Genomic DNA, 20,284 nt, shown 5'->3' on the forward strand with positions numbered 1-20,284 from the left:
CTGCAGAGCCCCCGAGCCCGCCTCGGCGGCGGCATGCCCTGCCCAGCACACCCGAGCCGCGGCCGGGCGAGGGGCTGGGGGCACGCGCTGGCGGAAGAGCTTTGGTTCATGTTCGGAACCTCCACAGTCTACAAGTTACCTGAAGCAGCCCTCAACCCCTTTCTCCTCACAAAAGGGACATAAAGAAACAGCTTTACACTTCACGGGAACACAATGGCAGAGTGTGCTTAATTTATTAAAATCGCCACGTCTTTCCGAAAGTATACCAGTATGTAAAATATGCATACAAAATACAACATTTAAACAAATTATTTACATCCAGGGCAGCTGCAATATCAAGCAATAACTTTAGCAATAGTTTTAGAAATAACTTGCTGCAGTGTACGTTAGATAAGGTATTCCACAATATGAGGGTTGAATTTTAGCACTGTACTGCTCTACTAAGTTCTAAAATATTACAGTACTTCCAGATAAAATATTAATGCTTCTTTAAAAAACAGACAACTCGGAAACTGGTTTGTGGATTGACAACACACTATACATTTCTCTTTGGGGACTGAAAACCACAGCAGATTTAGACACAAATGTAAGAGCTACATTCAAAATACATTCAGTCTATTTATGCCAAAAATACATTCAGAGCCTTTGGTTACAACTTATTGCACACTTCTTATATTCTGTAGAAATATATTGTACCTCTTAATGCTTATTTCCCGTACATTCGTAAATTGTGCTGCCTGTTAAAACAAAACACGGACGTCTTTCCCTAAAAGCTTCACATGGATCGGGGTACCACAGCACGCAGGGATGATCCCTGCCACGCCGTCCTGACTCGCAGACGCGCAGCTTGCACTGCCAAGGTACCAGCGGCCCGACTCGCAGACGACAGCTCCGGGTGCCGCTGCTGGTGGCACCCACGCGCGGCGGCACGGGGCTCTGCACGCAGGCCAAGCACAGCCCTACAAACCCATACTAAACCACAGCAGGAATTTTTGAGCCACAACCTTTATCAACACGCACCACTACACAAAAATGGGCTCGTGCATCTGTACCTGTAGACCACAAACGATGCGACAGAGCGTCTTCCCACCCGTCCTCACAATGACTCCTACCGCAGGGGTGGGAGCCCTGCAGAAGCACCACCTGCCAGGACAGAAGTCCCGGTGCTAAACACGCCCGTGTAGTGGCGAGACAGCTCGTAAGATACCTTTCTCAACAGCAACGAGAAACACAAAACCCTCCTTCCCATTGGCAAGGATGTGCTGGGGACATCCTTGAGCCCATCAATGGTCACAGGAGATCCAGGCAGCTAGGGACCGCGAGCAGATCTCGCTCTGTTCAATGTTAAGACCTGTTGCAGGGACTAGACATGTTTCTAAACAAATGTATTCATAATTCCTGAATGTATTCCCCCAAAAAAGGGACAGAACAATGACTAAAATATTATAGGATTCATTATAGGATTACATGAGGGAATGATCTTGGTTAAGTGCACATTACGATAAAACCAGCAAAGTGCAGAAGAGATTACAGTCTGAATTTCTCACGGGGTATTTGGGGGGAGCGGTTCAGGAAACAAAAAAAAATTAGGTGCTAGAGAAAATGTTAATTAACTTTCCCTTTCAGTTCATATTCCATGCATTAAGCTTTAGGTTGTTATTAGAAGTGAATTTAAAAAAAATGAGTAACTCCCCACACTAGAAGCATCAATTAGGAAAGGCTAAATGTGGTGACTGGTCTTGACCATCCTTGAGCTTGAAATTTCTACGAGCTTAAGAACTTGTGCTTTAAGTGAAGATTAGCAAGAACATTAGTAACCTCTCAAGAAGCCTAAGCCTCCCTAAAACCGCAAAGAAGTGTCTCAGTATAACCTCTGTTCTTAAATTTGAACAGGAAAAATCTACATTGAGGGAAAAGGTCACTAAAACAAGGGGGTTTGGTTTTTTTTTTTAAAGGAGCATACAGTTTACAAACATCTTAAAGCCCAGTACAACTACATCAGCCCCTTGGCTCAGTTCTGTTTAACTCTAGTTTGCTAAAACATACATTTACCTCCCAAAGGCAAAAGAAAAAAGAAAACCAGTGCAAAACATATTGAGCTAAGTGTAAAGCTAGGGCAAACAGACCATAACATCTCATGCCATGAGATATGCACAGGAAAAGACTGAAAGTATCCCCGGGGCTGGAGCTGTGACCTGAGCGGTGCAGCCGAGTCAGACCAGCGTCCGGCTGCGCCGAGCATCCTCCCCCTCGCGCACCTCCCCAGCCTGGTGCCAGAAGGGTCCTTCTCAAATTCCAGGGTTGTTCAACAATTTTCAGAGACTCCAGGAGGGAAAATGAAAAAACACAGCCTAAAAATCCGCCACCACGTCAGGCTGACCAAACGGATAGGAAAGAGCAAGTGGCATTTACAACTAACAAGAAGTTACTGGCGGTGGTTACACTGGTGTCCGAAGCCAGATTAAATGAAAAAAACCAAGGGGAGCAAGCTGTACCCCAGGGCAGACCACGGAGGAGCCACAGAGGACCGCAGGCACGTGCCGGTGAGCTCCCCCTGCACACCCTGCCCACCCTCATCACACCACGGCGTAACACAAAACGGGCGTGCTGCGGCGTGAGGCCACCGTAACAGCCGCGTGAGCCTCCAAAGGCGGGGACCACGTTTATTCCAGGAGACACAACACGCGCAGAGGCACCTCGGTCAGGAGCAGGGAGGGCTTCAAGGAACACCCCAGCAGCCACCAGCAGCGCAGCAGTAGCAGCGCCGGATCCACAGCCAGGAGCGGGCAGCACCGTCCCGATGGCCGGTTCGCTACCCTGTAACCCAGCAGACCCTCCTCTAAACGTCTCCTAGCTCTGCCCCGGGACTGGCTCACCAAAGTGCCTTACACCAAAAAGCACATTTTTTAAATTTCACAGCACGACTTTAGTCCGGCACGGTTCCTGACCCAGAGGAGCTCCTGCACAGACACCAAATCCCTCCACCATGCAATCCAGTCACAGGGAAAGAGTCCCCAGGAACAGTTATCAGACAGACCTCAAGGGCATAGATCCCTTCAAAGGATAATATGGGTTAAAAGTGCATAGGAGTGAATGGAAGAAGAAATTGAAGAAAAATCCCTAGAGACCATCCTGATCACTCTCCCCATGAAGTTCAAAGCATGCCTCCATCTTAGGCAAAAAAATTAACATGTTTTAAAGTGGTATAAGAGAAGCTGATGGTGTCCCTTGGTCACCTTGCATGTTGTACAGCAACTGATCAAGTTTTCATTAATGACTCCTAACGCATCAAGATGGCTGCAAACATCACACACTTTGCTGCCGAGATGGGTTCTTTGCGCCGCCCAGCAAACACCGCTCTTCCCTCTGCTCCCTCTGAACAATCATGAACCTGCTCAGCCACAGACCGTCCTGCTAACAACAGAGACCGCACCTGCCGGCAGCATCGGGGCTGGCGTACCGGGGATGAAATGCATTCCACTGCATTCTGCTTTCAGAACTACAGTGCTTTCTGTTTTAAAATTACTTCGTTCCGTTATTTCAGTGTTATTTTAAACAACTATTTGTGTTTCGCGATTTACGACTCCAGCATGGGTAAGCAGCGCTGTGATTGTGCAACTGCATCGCGCGGCAAGGAGCAGACGTTCAGAAACACGCTGGAGCCAATTTCGGAGTCCCTCAGGCTGGTTGTCCGCAGGTCCCCCATACCAGCAGGCCACCCTGTAAGACGTCTCTGTCGCTTCGGTGGACTTCACTCTTTGATACGTTCTCCTTCTTGTTATTGTTCTACAGCATTGGTTTTAACGCATATTTTGACACACTACTCTGGTTGTTCACAAACATTTGATTCTTTTTTCTCGGAAGAAGAGCTAACTGGGTCCGCAAGCGCTGGCAGCTCTGGAAAGACGGACCATTTCCTTTTGGGCACCTTCCCGAGTGCTAAAGCAATTCCGAAAAGTTCATCTCACCTGCGGAGTTTAAATACTTTTGAAGAAACAGGCCTAAATCAGCATACTGTTTAAAATTACTTTTACTCCACTACCGCTGATTTCCGACACCTTATTCTGCAAATTCAGTAAGAGCTGATTTCCATGGATAAAACATTTCCTTTTCCCACTTAAAAAAAAAATCCTTGATTGTTCCTTTTCAACATAAGGATTTTTTTCAAGTTACGTTCTATAAGAACAAATGCTGGATCTTATGTTTGCACATCTTTTGATACTCAAGTCAGCACCACGCTTTGGATCATACAGTTGCAACAATTACCCCTCAAACAGCTTAGAAAGTACGCCTCTTCTGAGCTCCCTGGCGTAGTTCATGCAGCTGAAGCACACAGGAATTAAATCTATAAGATGACTTTGATTATACCTCAGGAAGCGTACTGGGAAAAAAATCTACCAGCTATCTAGTAGAAATATTCTCCACCAGTCAGCTAACAGACCATAAAATGAGGCAAAGACTCGCATTATTTAACACCAGCAGGGATGAGGAGAAGTTATGCAAACAGGTAAATTGCATTAGAGCCTATTTACGGGGCAATTAACATCCATAAAGAGACCATAATGTCCTAGAGTGTGCGTGTCAGGATGAAACATGGAGTACTGATACTACTGACCATCCCACTCAGTAAAAGTTTAACCCATTCTTCCACGTCAGAGCCCCAATTCAAGAGGTTGCATCTGAAAGATTGATCTTAAATACCATAATTAGCTAACAGCTTACTTGCACAGAGCTGTGCGTGCTACACCGAGTTTTTGCAAAGCTTTGCTATTCTGGAAACATCTAGGGACTTAATTTCCATGGACCATCTGGATTTAGAAACATTTAAAGAACCATATTATTATGAAATGTATAATTTTGGCTATTAAAAATATTAGAATACTATATTCAAATGTGTGGACCACAAAGTGGGGCAGAATTCACAAAATGCCAGAACATCAGTGAATTTTGAAAAAACAGCCCGCTTTTTATAGCTTGCAGTATTGTGGAAATATGATTAGAGATGTTAATGCTTTTCACCAGCCTGGTGCTATTACAGAAATCCATACGAAACCTCTGAATAGGCTGTATTGGCTTCGTGCAAGGGCATCAGTGCTTTACATTTACATTTTAACAGGTCCCTAGGCCATGACAGACAACAGCAACCAGTGAGCCAGTCCAGAGTGCAGGTACATTTGAAACATTCATTTTAAGTGCCAAAAGCTAGGGTGGTAGAAAGCACATTAATCTCCCGAAGTCACGGGCACTGCTCCAGCATACAGCCTGGAGCAGGAGCTCTGCCGTTCCTGAACGCCGCAGCGGCGGTTCCCGGTCGCGTGGGCGTCCCCAAATCCTCCGACACAGCGAGGTGGGCTGTGTGGTACGTCACTGCAACGAGAAACGAACCTTTCTGCCAGGTTTCAACTGTTTTCCGAGAATTAATTTTGCTAAAGCTTCCCCCTAAAGCATCAAAAGGCACTAAAAAAATGTTACCGGTGACAGATTGGCAAGATGTTGTTTAAAAATATATGCTTTCTCAGTTTAGGTAGAATTTCTCCCACTCCATCCCTACGTATCTATCGGAAAAGTATTGCCTCTATTATTTTTCCTACTAACTGTTAAAAAGAAAAATCGTCCCTTGATCAATATGTTCAATGAACAAATGAATGGAGTAAAATAACTCCAAATCCTAGCTATAATACTGTATATGAAATCAAGACAATAAAAATAAAAGTTAATAAAAAACTGACTAGATGCTTTTGTTCACAATACACATGCTTAGGGGAATTTTCATCTTTTTTTATTTGCTTAGGTAATGATAAATATAGTATTTAAAAATGCATTTTCCTGACAGCCCCTTTTCAGATTCCTGTGTAAAAATATGTAAAAAGCTGGATTAAATTTGGTTTTTTACTTGGTTTGAGGATAAAACATGTGGTTTCTCTTGCAAAGAGGCTTTAACCAATGCCAGCTATTTCCAAGACGTTTGGGGTTTGACTAGGATAAAAAGCGCAACAGCGAAAGGTACTGTTACCCTGTCGTGGTGTTTTAAGCTCCCTTCTGTGATTAGCCTCATGTCTAATTTACTTTAGAAAACCAAGGCAAGTCATCGACTTGCTGTATAAAACATGAACTACGAGTCAAAGCTGCCCCTTCCAGTGGGCAAATATGAAGCTAGGTGTCAGTGCTCTGGTTTGGGCACTTAAATACTGAACCACGTTACGTGAGGTAGACCAAAAATAAAAATAATATCACATGTTAAAAGCTGAACAGAAGAATTCATTCCCCTCTCTTCCTCCAGGGAGCTCCGTCAGGCTTTGGAGTCCTCCTGCACGCAGAGCTGTGAAATCGTCTTCTTAATACGCAGCGCGGTCAGCCGCGCGGCGCCGTTGGCGTACCAGCATTCGCGCATTATCCTGCCCATTACTCGCAGCGCCTGCAGGTCAGAAATTAAAAGAACAGGTCAAGAATAAAACCACCGCCTCCTGCTTTTAATTTTTTAAGTGCAATACTGGAAGACAAAATACAGCGCTCTCAAGCGGTAATACAACAGCAATATCCTAAATGAAGAGCTATCTTCCAGAGAGTTCAGCATGTGGTGCAAAGACAGTTTTCTCTGTATTGATCTGGGAGCCGAGAGCCAGACATCTGAAACGCATTTAAATTCAGGAGAGGCTGGACATCGAGTTCCTTTTGTCCCACTGAAAAATTCTGTCTTAATTTAAATATGCTTTGCAATAAACTGGAATTACCTCACAGCTTTGCCACTGGTTTGGAATATTTGGTCTGAGCTTCTGCTCACAAACTACCCTTCTCATATCTTCTATCGAAGGATCAGAAGGCACAACGTCATAGTAAGGCAGCTGGTATTCCTCAGTGATTCCTAGGAAAGATTTATTGTGTAGGTAACACAAAATCCAAAGTAGCTGCTCCAGAATCGTTTTTACAGGCAATGAGGGAGAACGGAGGAACATTTGGGGCCACCTTGAGCAACTGCTCCACAACAGGCTTCTACCACCACATGCTGCCAAGATAACTGAGAGTGCAGGGGCCGGGACACAGGTAATTGCTTTTGTTTCATTTCAGATAAAAGCGGTCTGGATTGCAAAATGGAAAGGCCAGAAACCTCACCTCCAACGGAGCACCTTCGGGCTATCTCCCAGTACACTAGCCCAAGAGAGTATATGTCTGCACGCTTGAAGGACTCGAAGATGTTCATGTTCATCACATCATCAAGTATCTCAGGAGCCATATACCTTTAAAGTACGCAAAGGTCAGTTTGCTAGAGGGAGTTCGTACAAACGACTGCAGCTGCGCTGCTGCGTGCCGGGGCCAGGGAGCAGCTGGTGCTGCTGGAGAAAGGGAAACTCCTTCTGACAGCGATTCCCGGTGAAAGCAAGAGAGGTGGCCCGGGCGATGAATTCAGTGCTGCGGCTGCCTCCACCCACGCAATTGCCGTGACTCCTCACGGCGCTGGGAGCGATGCCCTGACTACGCCCAGGAGCACGCGGGGTGACCGGCGCGCGACGTCCACGCCGCAGAGCCGCGCTCCGCGTGGGGTGGCGAGCTCCGTCCCGAGCCGGGGCTGGCAACCGCCTCCCGCACCTGCCCAGCGGGGACGGAGGGCTTGGGTCTGTTGCCGACACTCAACAGACGCCAAAAGCAGCGGGGGAAGTCACCGGTGGAGGGAAGGGCGAGAGGGCTGAGAGAAGCCATCCCCGTGGGCGAGCCGGGCCGGCGGCCGGCAGCCCGCCCTCACCCACCTCCTGGTCCCCACCCTGGGGTTCTGGGGAATGTCGATGGTGTTCAGCACCGAGTCGTGCTTCACCGCCAGGCCCAGGTCCGCGATGGCGCAGCTTTCGTTCCTCTTCACTAGGATGTTTTTAGACTTCAGATCTCGGTGTGCAATCGCTGGCTTGCCTGTTCACAGAAAGAGAAAGCACCGTCAATTTTCACAGCAACGGTATGAATTTTAATATAACGAGCAAGGAAGCAAAAGCAGTTTTATTCGACTTTGTTACTACACCCTGTAAAAAAACATTGAAGCCTATTTTGTACCAAGTAAAGCTCTGCTAAATGCCATCAAATTAAAAAAAAAAACTTTGAGGGTGTTTTTGTTCCAATATCTGTATTTCAGGAATAAAACACAAAATGAGAAACTGTTAAGTTCACCCTCCGAACTCATTTAGAAATTCCTTCATTAGCGCTCCCCTTTAGCACAGCTGCGCCCACAGCCATCCACTTACAGGCGTGGAAGGAGGCGCAGGCAGAGAAAGGGGGAAATTATATTCCTATTCTCTGTTCAGGCTGCATCACACAGTTAGGCCAGCACCGCTTCTTGCGGTGTAACAGTTCATAAAATGCTTTACTATACCACGTCGCCCATAAACATTTTTGCAAACACTGACCTTCCTTAAGATACTGGCAGGACGAGTGGAAGGGAAGCACTTGCCTTGCGTGCCGACGATCTCCATGTGGAGGTGTGCCAGGCCGCTGGCCACCGACAGCACGAGCTTGACCATGCCCTCCACCGTCACCGTGCCTCTGTTCAGGTAGTCAAACAGGGACCCTTGCTCATGGTACTCTGAGACAAGCCAGAGCTGAGTCCACGTCCCGTTATCTACCCGGAGGAAGCAAGATTATTCAGATTCATGAAAAAGATTAGCCAGGAAAAGCCTTCCCCGTTTTGTGGCCGGCTCAGGCATGCAAACGAACAAGTTTGCCGGCCGCCCCACCGGGAAGGAGCTCAGGACAGCGGCGAGGTTCACCGTGGTATTTCAGATGGGAGCGGGGACAGCGAAAGCAATTCTGAGACAGACACCCGGGATTTCACGCACGACTCGCAGCATACCCTTGTTATCAGCAGCAATAAAGCCCAGGATGTTTTCGTGTCTCAGCATCACCGTCTGATAAATTTCTGCCTCCCGAAACCAGGACCGTTCGTCTCTGGAGGAGAAGATTTTCACAGCTACGTCTTCCCCGCACCATTTTCCACGCCAGACTTCGCCAAATCGGCCTTTTCCTACGATTTCCTGCAGGACAATAGTCCTTGCGATTGTTCTTTGTACGAGCAGAGGTAAACCTAGTTTAAAAAGAAGAGACAGATAGTTGTGAAATAGTTCACCAGTGACTTTTAAATCACAAAGTTAGAGATTTTCCAGTGAGTGGTACTCGTGACTTTGCTCTCAAAGCGTACCAAGGGAAAATCCTCCCCCAACCAAACTCCCCCACAATCATATTTTTTAATGTTACTCGCCAGATGAGCGTACATCACGTCTGTCCTAGGTAGAACGGACAATCTCAGTCCTGAAGCGGGTCGGGCACGAGCTCTCCCTCCCACCAGCTCCGCGCAGGCTGAAGGCCAGAGCATCGGGTGCTGGCGCGCGCCAGCGACAGCCTGGCCTCTGCCGGTCTGCCAAGGGCCCCCCGGGAACCCCCGTGCGCTGGGGACAGGCTCCCAGCTGGGAGGGATCCACGGATCCCAGCCTGGGTCACGACAGGAGCTGCGTGCCCTCGGATAAGGGGGCGGGCGAAAGAAACAGGAAAGGTCTGAAAAAACGGCGTGTACACCACCGCCTGCCTGGAAAATCCGCCCAGCTTCCCTATTCCGTTGACAAAGGAAAAAAGACTGGCCGCGGCCAGCGTGCAAAAAGCCTCGACAGACTGCAACAACCGTGCGCTGGCCAGCGCCGGGGCCGGACCTCAGCCCCACCAGCCCCATGCCGGGCACTGCCGGCCGCGTCCCGGGCAGCCTCCAGGGGCTGCAGCCCCAGCCCTGCCCCGCCACGTCCACCAGCCCTGCCCCAGGCCAGCTCTCCCTTCCCCTCCCACTGCTCCCAGTAAACCACTGCACGGGGATATTTTCCAGCAAAGCCAGGAAACCCACGTGACACAGGTACCTTTCTTCCCCAAACTCTACCTCCCTAATCCCAAATAAATTTAAAAAACATAAAAAACAATAAAAATAAAAAAGCGGGCCTGAACTACTTGATTTGGGTTGCTATGGACTACAGTTTGGTTTGCAGTCAATTATTTGATCTGTTCTCGCTGAAATTGTCAAAAAGAAAAATAAATTATCATAGCAGTTTCATTTTGTTTTGCTAGCCACAAACCCCTGCCTCGTTTGATTTGATACTGTATGTTTGGGACTTAAAACAAAGAAATTTTTTTTTTTTTTAAATCAAGACAACCTTGCTCTTAACAGAGCAAAATAATCGGCAGGAAAAATTATAGTTTGAAGGTCAGCTTATTCAAATTTATTCAAATTTTCCCTCCGGTTCCCTCGACAGAGCCCTCGCCCTGCAGCCGCTGCTGCCTTTGCAGGGCTTCTCCCGGCTGCCTGTGGCCAAGCCCGAGTCGCCCCTAGGCAGAGCGGGGCAAACTCGCCCTTTGGCCGAAACCAGAGCGAGCCGCTCTGGTGCCACGGGGTTCTGCCTGCCTCCACGCGGGTCAGCACAAATAAAGCCCTCTTATCAGCTCAGGGACGCCTAGGAACAGCTAAAACTCCGGGTAAATAAAGCCAAAGTCTACTCGTTACGTCTGTGAAAAAACATGAGGGAAGTACAATCAATTAATCCTGAAAGGTATTAAGTTCATGGAAAACAGAGTAAATTAAATTAAGCACCATTTATAAATTTTTCACTTATAAATAAAAGTAAGCACGAGTTACGTATTTTTCAAGTAAATAAAAATTCTAGTAACAGAAAGCTGGGCTGTGCACACCAGACGTGCCAGCAGCCCAATGAGCTGGAATTTCTGAATTCCCACCTCATTTTTGCATTTCTTTGATTTAACAAGTTCTCAACAGCAATGGAGGGATTGTAGCAGATAGGATATCAGAAATGCAAAAATATTAAAAAGGTTGGCATGCTGCTCAAAACAAGAATTTGGAGTAACGTTATTTTGGCACCGCTATAAAAAATTCAGGAGTGGCATCCTGACTCTTCCAGTTAACTCTAGTACCTTTACTATCAGCCATGCCACATGAGCCAGCAACGCGCTGTTTCACACTTGAAACTGACTTCTGAATTAACTTCTTTAACTCTTCCATTCAAACAAAGACTCAAACTTCTGTAATTTGACAGAAAAAGAGCAAACAAAGCCCTACTGCCACCGTAAGGTGTGGCCAAGCCTATCGGCACAAAACCCCCCTTGGCATAAAACTTGTCACCCGTGTAAGAGCCTCTGAGATAAGACCCCCACCTGCACCCAGATGAAGGCAACGTTCTTCATTGCCCTACAAGCCAGGCGGCACGTTTGCCTTCGGGTTAAGCATCAAGAAAATTTGCTCCAAAAGTTGGCAGCGAAGCAACGGCGGCCGCGCCGAGGCGAGGGCGGTGGGCAGGGCAGCTGGGCAGCCCCACGTACCAGAGCCAGAGCCGGAGGTCGTCATGTCGTAGATGAGATCCTTCAGAGTCTTCCCGGAGTTCACCAGGTTGCACTCGGAGAGGGGCTCCTCCACGTTGGGCTGCTTCGCCCTGCCGCGGGCGCAGCGCCGGCCCTGGCACGTGCATGCCGCCAGCACTGCCACGAGGGACAGGACGCAGACCGGCACCGCCACCGTCACCGCCAGCACCACGGGTCCCGCGCTGGCTCTGCCGGGAGACTCCGACGCTTTTGGAAGACACAAGGGAGAGCGGGGTGGAGGGAAAAACATGGTAAGCGAAGGGCTGCGGAGCAACGACATATTAAGATTGAATTATTTCCCACAGTCGTCCTGAGCAGGACTGGCAGCAGCGAGACAGACCGCATTTCTGTGAGTTAGGGAGTCTTTTCCCCCACACCTTTTTTGCAGGTAGCTGGGGATCAGGTTGGCGCTGTGATCGCCACGGAACACCACCACCTCAGACACGGCCCCACCAGCAGCTCCCCGAGGAAACGCCAGTGGAGACGTCCCGCAGCGCGTGGCCGGCGGCAGCACAGCCGGGGCTGAGGTGCCGCACAGACCAGCGCCGCGCCTGCCCCCAGAACAGCCCCAGGAAAGCTCCCCAGGCAGGCGGAGCCCTCCCCGGGTGCCGTCCGGCTGTACCTCCGCTCATCTGTTACGAAACCCGCAGACTTCTCACAGCACAACGTGTCCTGGCCACCAGCTGCTCCAGCTGGTCCCACCCCACCTCTCAGGACCATTCAAGACAGCAAACACCTGAAGAACATTTCCTCGCAAAGCGTTTCCTTCCAAAAATGCAGCAGGGACCCTACAGAGTGCACATTTTTAACCTGTTCGCGTTGTCAAAGTGCCATTTGTCTGCAGTTAGCTGAGCCCCCGCCTCCCCGCTGCAGAAGATCAAGAGCGGGGACCAGCAAGCTCGCTGCCGGAGCCCGACCGAGACGTAGGCTGGTGCACAGGGCTGCGCCAGCACGACCACCACCCCGACAGCCAGCGACTCGCGCGTCGCGCAGGAGCACAGACGGCAGCTCCGCGCGCAGGTAATCTCTGTTCAGCCAGAGGCACCTCACCGGCTTTGCAACCAGCGGGTGCAGTGCCCTTCCCACGCTTGAAAGTTTGTGTATAAATTTGTCGGCACACTGTCCCTGCTGAAAACAAATCCTTGGAAAAAACAATTTCCTAACACTTAATGCCTATGGGAATACAAAGTTCTAGTAAATGAGGCATTAAAAGGATTTCTAAGAACACTTTCAGAACTTGTGTTCATGAAGCTGTATTTCACAAGGGTCAAGAAATGGGACTGTCCTACATCATTTTCCATTTTAAAAGTATAGGGGTAAAAAACATATCCAGAAGATACAGGAATACAGGAAGCTACAGGAATTATTAAGGTATTTACTTGCACATGGACACACACACAAATCCCTTAATGCCCCCAAAATCATAAATAAGCTTAAATCCCCCCAATCAACCAACACACCCCACCCAAAAATAAAACAAAACAGAAACACGACCCAAAAACACCCCTCAACACTCAGAATCACAAGTACCAAAGAGTAGATCTAAAGGCTACAGAAGATTTGAGAATCATGAACTCCACACCGTGCAAAGTCGCCCCTTAGCCGTTCTAGAAAACAAAAAGCCCCTCTCTCCCTTTAGGCAAATGCTAAGCAACGTGTACGCTGTAGTCTGAATTTTGAGAGAAACTGAAGCAGCACTTGAAGAAGCAGCCTGATGGCCCTCAGCATTGACTGTTACTTTCCTCCCGTTAATACCACAATAGAAGTACTTCTGCTTCAAAGGACCTCGGCAAGCCATGCGCTCCATCATTCAGAAGTGCCAGGAGCAAAGTTAGCTGTGCAAAGTTAACTTGTTCCTTTTTCTTCTCTTCCTTACATTTCAGCACTATGCACTTCAACTAAGCGAGAAAAGAAAATAAAACGTTAACAACAGAAGGCCCCATGTCTATTCACAGCACACAATTCAAACCATTCTGAAAACAAAGTTACTAGGTCTTGCTCACGGGCTTTTCCTTTAATAGACTTCAACAGGACACTCAAGGGGTTACCCGGTAGATTTGTAAGAGGATTTATTTGCAAGCAGGATTCCTCCTTGCAGCTGCTGCTTGCTAACCGATACACCGTGGCTTCCTAAGCTGCTCTTAATTATGTTTCCGCATGGCAGAGATTTCCCCTGACGCAGGCGTGAAGCGCGGTAGGTACGCACCCTCGGTCACAGGAACTGCAGAGCTGTCGCTGGGCCCTGCAACCCGCAGAGCTGCTCCTGCCGCGCAGGACCGCACGGCTGCGACGCTGCGGGCAGCGGCGAGGCGCCGGCTTTGTGCAGGCTGCAGAGCAGGGCTGCCGCGCTACGCAGCGGGGAACGTAGCTGGTACGATGCGCCAGGGTGAGTTGTCATCCCCGGGCGTTTGGCACGCAAACCACAGCGCTCCTAGAGCATCACCCAAACGAACGTCCTCACCCGCAGATCTCAGCAGATTCATTACCTATCGGCAGTTGCTGTTAAAGACAAACATGCACAAGGTACTGACTATAAAATGTCAGCTCTTGCCACCAACTGCTGAAAAACAACATAACATGAAATGAACTAAATAGAAAACTTTATTGCTTTTAGGCCAGTGCAAACAGTGTCAAAAGGAAAATAGTCAGGAAGCTTTGAACAGCCACAACCGAACCAGTGGGAAGAGGGAGACTCAGAAGGGCGTCTTCACGGACTGGCACACGAGCTCCGTGCCCTGAACCGGAGCAGCAATTCTCCCAGCTGCGAGCAGCAGCGACAAGCAGCCCTCCCGGGAAGCATCTGCTCCTAGCAGCCAGTGATCTTAAGCACCCGCAGAGCCTGTGGATGCTGCACACGTCCAAGGCCAACAGGCAGGCAGAGAGCAAGCAGTGTCCCGGTGGGACACCCTTCACCTGCGTCTCCTGCTCGTGCCGAGCCTCGCCGTACGCCCATGTCGTCTTCTGCTGGAGAGTCGTCATCGTCACGCGGCCCGCTGCCGGGTCGCAGCAGTCCCTTCTCGCAGCGTGCGTTCACTGCTGCCCTGTATCCCCCTCCCGGTCCTTCCAGCTCCTTCCTTCTCCTCCTTCTTTTTTCACAGCTCCCTCCATTCCAGAGCACCTCTCCTTCCAGAAGCAACTTCTTAAACATCTCCAGGTTTGTTCTCTTTTGCTTTACTTTCAAGCCTGTTTCCTTGCAGTCTGGATGTTACAGGTGGCACACCTGTACAGGCAAAAAAGAGTAAGTTACTGTTGGCTTTCTTTTTATCTTAAAATTATATACATACCTATGTATGTACATAAAACTTTCCAGGATCTCCTGAAACTGGGAAGCAGCTCTCGAGATACTTTGAATAGGAGAAAAGCCAAGTTCGCTAAGGGCACAATACATTACTTCACTTAGCTTTCCTTAGCTGCTCCTGAACCAGTTGCACATCACATCGCTGCAGCAGCATTTCTTTGATTTAACCCTGCATTTCACCCTGCATCTCACCCTGCGTTTCCAGAGACTGCCCAGGCCGTGGTTTCAGACTGGCAGCTAACGGAGGAACTGGGTGATGACAACAAGCACAAGGCATTGAGGCATGGAGCAAGGCGAGTGCAGAAATGTGCATTTCCACAAGCACGCTTTTCATTGCAGGACACGCTCCCTACTCACGATGAACCTAAAGGAAAGTACCCATTTTTGAAGGGTTTTTAATATTAGAGCCATATTACTGTACTGGCTATGTCTACACTACCTGGTCATACGTTCTGCAAATCTGGGTTCGGTTCATTGCCAGCAGAATTAAGTGAGACAACAGCGTGGTTTAGGTTTCTGGGACGTGACAATTTGTAACTTGCAGTGCACTGTTTGTACATTGTAAACCGCCAAAACAGGTTTTATAGCAGAATTTTAAGGGGCTCATAAAAAATGCTCAGTACATCTTTAAAAAAAAGGCCACAAAACAGTTTTTATCAGAAAAAATGTCTTGAATGTTAACAGAAAAGCAATCTGACACATTTTTACTGAAAACGTACATGAGCACAGTTTGTATCATTAAAGAACTGCAGTGCGGGCTTTGTGAGAGAACGGCATCAGAACTCAGTTTTCAGAGATACTTCCCTCCATATGACGTTTTGGGAGCCAGGCAAGCAGCGGGGCAGGCAGGAGAAAGCGGCAGGTCTAGCAGGGACACAGTGAGCACAGCGGGCCAGCGAGCTCATCTGGACACTCTGGGCAAGGAGCAGCAGAACGCTCGGCTGACGCAGGAGGATGGAGGAGGGAGCACAGAGACAAAGGCACTCATGGCCTTTCTGGGGCTGCAGAGCGAGACGTCAGAGCGAAGCAGCAGCAAACCTCAAAGACTCTCTCACGCCTGCTCAGGAGGGTGACACCCAGCACCAGGAACACAAACAGACGGCAGCTTTATGACTTATGCAGTGACAGTTGTTCAGAATAAAATCAAGTTCAGTGATGCTTACAGGTCTCCTCCGAGATGCTGCTAAGTTGGGAGAGCTCAAGTGCAGAAGGCAAGTTAGCAGTGAGACTGGAAGCTGAGGTGTCCAGGCCAGTTTGCACGGAGTCTCCGTCAGTTCCTGGGAATGAAGAGGTCCTGACTGTCTAGAGAAGTTTCGTGGAAGGAGTCAGCCGGAAACCTCCTTTTCATCCTTTAGTCTACCGGCTGCACCAAAGACAAAGTGCGGACCAAGGCTGGTGGCAACCACCCAAACCCTTTCCGGTTCTTCATAGAGCACGCACAGGAGACTTGAGAAGTGCCAGCGCTGTGACTTCTGCTTTACCGTTGGTTGTAGGCCATCTTCAATCCTGACCCCTCGCAGCACGGCGTCCGGCAGCCAGCACCGCAGCCATGCCCTTTTCTGGGCCCGCGCGCCGCGGCCCCTTGGGGACCCCGGGGCTTCCCACAGCACAAACCACACGCAGAAGGAGTGACAAACAGCACAAGTGCAAAACACACGACACGCGAGGTACAAACAGTAATTAAAGGCAACATCACCAAATAAGTGTGGCAATGTTTACAGCAGTTGTGCAATGTTAAACTCTCTGGGAAATAAGAAAATCCCTCATGACTACCTAAACCCATCCAATCAACACCATTAGTCATAGCATTTTGCAATCTGATTTCGAATGTACTATTCAGTGACTTACTAACCAAGAATAGAAGCTGGAGACATGTTGCCATGTATGAAACAAAAATAGCACATCTGGCAATATTTAGCAATTTCACAATATGGTATAGTTATATTCCAAGTTGTGTAAACAAAAGAGTACTTTTAGGCAACAAAAAAAAAAGGATTTTTTTCCCTCCAGTGGAAAAGACATTCTCACACACATTTGCCTTGCTTCTGACATGTAATGGGCACCTTAAGACTTCTAAAAGCCCTAAACTATGCATGTTTAAGTTCCTAAGCTACTCGGGGAAAAAAATTATGTATTCTTTCCAATGTAGTAAAAAAATATATTGCATCTAATGGGAGGCTCTTGTCAGACATACAGAATACTTTTAAACAATTTCAAAAGTAGACAACTTGGACTAGAGTGTAAAAATTAAGTTTCTCCAGCTTTCACCATGACTACAGGCCCCATCACCCCTTTCAGGACATTCAGAAATCAGCTGGAAAAGGTCTGCTTAAGGATCCAGGAGTTCAAGCAAACCCATCAGGGATACAGCTACGAGGTGAACGGATGCATCATCGGAACTGCTATTTCCCCCCTCTCCTGCCCCCAGCCCTGCCTCCTCTTCGCATGGCAGCGTTCTCACCAATCCCTCCAGAGAACACAAAGCGGGGACAGCCAGATGGACAAAAGTATGTGAAGTATTTGCAGAACGAGACCTCCACAGAGCAGCCATGACAGGCTGGAGCTCTGCCCACAGGGCTTTGTCGCGGAGAACCTCAGGAGATCGGTCCAGCCGGGGGTTATCCCGGAACGGCACCAGCGGCGCAGCGCTGGCCGCACCGACACGGAGGGGAAGCAGGCTCAGCGCATCGCGTGCAGCTCTTTCAGCCTCCGGGCAGCTCTGCGCACTACAGCTCCCGCTGACAGCCCGTGCTTTGGGCCACGGACAGGCAGCCTCCTCACAGCCAGAAAGAAAACGTCCGTAATTCAGAGGCTGGCGCCTTCAGGCCAGCTGTTACTGGACTGAAGCCCTTCTCATACTGGCCTGCCCCGGCCCCAGCGATCGCACCCTCTCCAGAGCCCCCGACCAGGCTCAGCCCACCCCTAGACGGCGGGAGGGCACTAGGTCCAGATGGGAGTTGGTCACAAGCAGCCCTTCCTCCCCGCTTTTGTTTTGAGTCCTGACCTCCATCCGAGGCTGTCCATGCCACAGCAGGCAAGCTCATCTTTCTCATTAAAATCCAAAACAGAAAACAGTCAGCTAAATGAATTCCTGTTACCGTTTTGCAGCAGAGCAGTAGCACGAACTGTTAATGTTGGCTGCTGAACTCCAGCAGTGGCTTTCAGAAACCGTCAGTTAAGAGGAATCAAAGCGGCCACACAGAAGAGAGAAAATAAATATCAAAATATTTCCCTTCCTCTTCAGTTTTTGCTCCGTTCCCCATCCTCCCTGGTTTTATCCATCACTAACATTTTAGGAGAGTTATTGAGAAGAACTGTGTTTTGTTTCTTCGCTCATTGTCCGGGCCTTCCTTCTAACTCTATTCTTGGACCGAGTCTGTGCTGGGAAGACAAAGTCAGGCCTTTTCGCCCCGCTCAGCAATAGCGGAGGAATGCCAAAATCAAGGAGCGGGAAAGGCAGAGCCCTGCCCCGCCCCGCACCCTGCAGCCCAGCCTGCGCACCTCTGCCTTTCTGCACCTGGGGAAGCTCTCAAGGGCCGTAAACAATTAAAAGAGATTTCCCTTACAATTGGCATTCAAAGACTGGGTTTTATTCAGAAAGTAATTGGTTGAAGGCTGATTTCTCTCGCTTTCTGGATTAAGATGTACCTTATAAAACTTCTGGTACAGGAGCATCTGACTTCTTTCATGCTAACATATCCACATATACCATTCTCCTAAAAGGGCCTTAATGTCTTCAGACATTTTCAAACAGGTAAATGAACAGTAATTATTTATTCATGCAAAACCTACAGACAACATTAAAAAAACCCCAACAAAATACGAGAATCTTGCCCAACAATTAGTCTAACTGGTACCATTCGTCTCTCTTGGCAACACGTATATACTCAAGGGATTTTTGCCCTAGGAATTCCATTATATTTCCCTTTCTTTCATCCCAGCGTGTGCCACTGTAGGTGATACGACTGATTTGTGCCTTTGTACAATTTGGGCAATAGGAATAAAGAAGAGAGCTGGAAACTACTTATTATACAGTTTGTTAATCCCACTATTAGCTTAATCTTGTTCCATAAGGCCTCCTTTCTCCTCTGACTCATTTTCCATCATGCAAATACAGAACAGAAATCGTATGCTTTTTATCTCAAGTTCTAGAGATGCTGCTGTGCCAGGTCATCCAAAACAGAGCAGAGAGGAGACCTTTCTTGCTGTGTCCTGCCTTTTGCTGGAATGACAGAGGTACTTTTGAAGGAAAAACCCTAAAACCAGAGAATTCTTTGCTGTGCTGAAGTTTCCCACCAACTCACGGACGTGTGGCTGTACACACTGAACACATCCCCATGTTTTTTCTCAGAGAGGCTGACATTTTCTTTAGCCAGCCTCTGAGAGCAGCCTGGTCAGAAAGCCAGGAGTCCTGTGACAAATTTGCAAACCCACCTGCACCCATCCAACCTCAATTTTCAGCACCTGTAAAGATGAAGTCACTAGGTGTTTCGGTGTCAAGAGGCTAGACCGAGTAGCAGCACGAACTTTTCTCCACACATCTACAGACATGCAGAGAGAGACACCAGAGCTCAAGAAAGTCCTGTTAGCTGGACCTGGTAACAAATGCAAAGCGTCTGAGCTTCAGGCTCCGGTTCAGCAGCTGCTGAGCCACTGCCTCCACTGAAGGAGGTAACTGAAGCCAACATCAACTCTGCTGCTTTGGAGAAGGGATGGGAGACACGTTCCCCAGCCTGTACTTACTCTTCCCGGGGCCACACACCACCCTCCACCACAACCGAATGTAGGCACGGGGCTATACGAAGCTGCAGTAGCCTACTCCAGGGCGGCAGGTGAAGGTCTGTCACCTACGAGCGGGCCCGTGAGTGGGTAAATCCTGCTCACGAGTGGGGCGGGGGCAGAGAACACAAGCGCTGTCTCCCAGATCTGAAATACGGCCTGAAAATCCGGTGAGACACAAGTCTACGACTGGATGAAGCCCTCTAGATCTTATTAGCAGCTCCTCAAAATAGTCAGTGACATGCTGAGGTGCACAGAGGCAATTTCTCATACAGGGAGAGGCGCGCAGAAAGGTCCATCAGGGAAGCGGCATGCAGGTCGTTTTCTGTTACGATGTCCCACTGACAGCGGAAGGTTACCTCAAGTCACCCGCTGGGGCAGAAAGCATCCCCGTTAAAAGAGCAGAAACCTGGAAGGAAAGTCAGGGTAGCACAGAAGAACCCTCATTACTGCAAACTAATCCTGCACTTCGAAACTTAGCACCTGTTAATGCAAAATACCGCAATGAAATCCCTGCCAACAACGAGTATAGAAAAAGCAGATATCCAGGTTGAATCTCTCCTTGAAAAAGTGTATTTTCACACATTGTAAAAAAAAAAAAAAAAACCCAACACAGAAAACCAACTCAAAACAAGAAGAACCTCCCCTCACGCAAGGCCCAGTAACAAGAGCTCTGCTGCTGACTGAGGCACGCAATGCCATCTACAGTCTTACTGCAGAAATCCGTGCACGGGCAACCAAAACAAACAAATGGCATCCTGCTCTCAGAGATCCTCGTGCTGCAACTCATTTTCTTGTTTTCCAGCCACTCTTCAGACATTT

At 48.6% G+C, this 20,284-nt stretch overlaps 1 protein-coding gene and 1 long non-coding RNA gene across 2 annotated transcripts in view; both read right to left on the minus strand.

Moving 5' to 3' along the window:
* Positions 1 to 216: 216 nt before the first annotated feature.
* ACVR1C (activin A receptor type 1C) overlaps positions 217 to 20,284 on the minus strand; it is a 38,410-nt gene continuing 18,342 nt past the window's right edge. Inside the window, exons 3-9 of the mRNA XM_075511942.1 lie at positions 11,347 to 11,592; positions 8,831 to 9,061; positions 8,432 to 8,599; positions 7,743 to 7,899; positions 7,111 to 7,235; positions 6,732 to 6,862; positions 217 to 6,415 (exon numbers count right to left, since the gene is read on the minus strand). Of these exons, the coding sequence (XP_075368057.1) occupies positions 6,290 to 6,415; positions 6,732 to 6,862; positions 7,111 to 7,235; positions 7,743 to 7,899; positions 8,432 to 8,599; positions 8,831 to 9,061; positions 11,347 to 11,592 (1,184 nt within the window). The 3' untranslated portion in view covers positions 217 to 6,289. The remainder of the gene's footprint in view (positions 6,416 to 6,731; positions 6,863 to 7,110; positions 7,236 to 7,742; positions 7,900 to 8,431; positions 8,600 to 8,830; positions 9,062 to 11,346; positions 11,593 to 20,284) is intronic.
* LOC142414573 (uncharacterized) lies at positions 13,969 to 16,285 on the minus strand. Its single transcript, XR_012777122.1, has 2 exons — positions 15,847 to 16,285; positions 13,969 to 14,605 (listed from the first exon to the last, which is right to left on the minus strand). It is a non-coding gene; the product is annotated as an uncharacterized LOC142414573 (long non-coding RNA).

The sequence above is a fragment of the Mycteria americana genome, chromosome 9 (genome assembly GCF_035582795.1).
Source record: "Mycteria americana isolate JAX WOST 10 ecotype Jacksonville Zoo and Gardens chromosome 9, USCA_MyAme_1.0, whole genome shotgun sequence".
Classification (NCBI taxonomy): Eukaryota; Metazoa; Chordata; class Aves; order Ciconiiformes; family Ciconiidae; genus Mycteria; species Mycteria americana.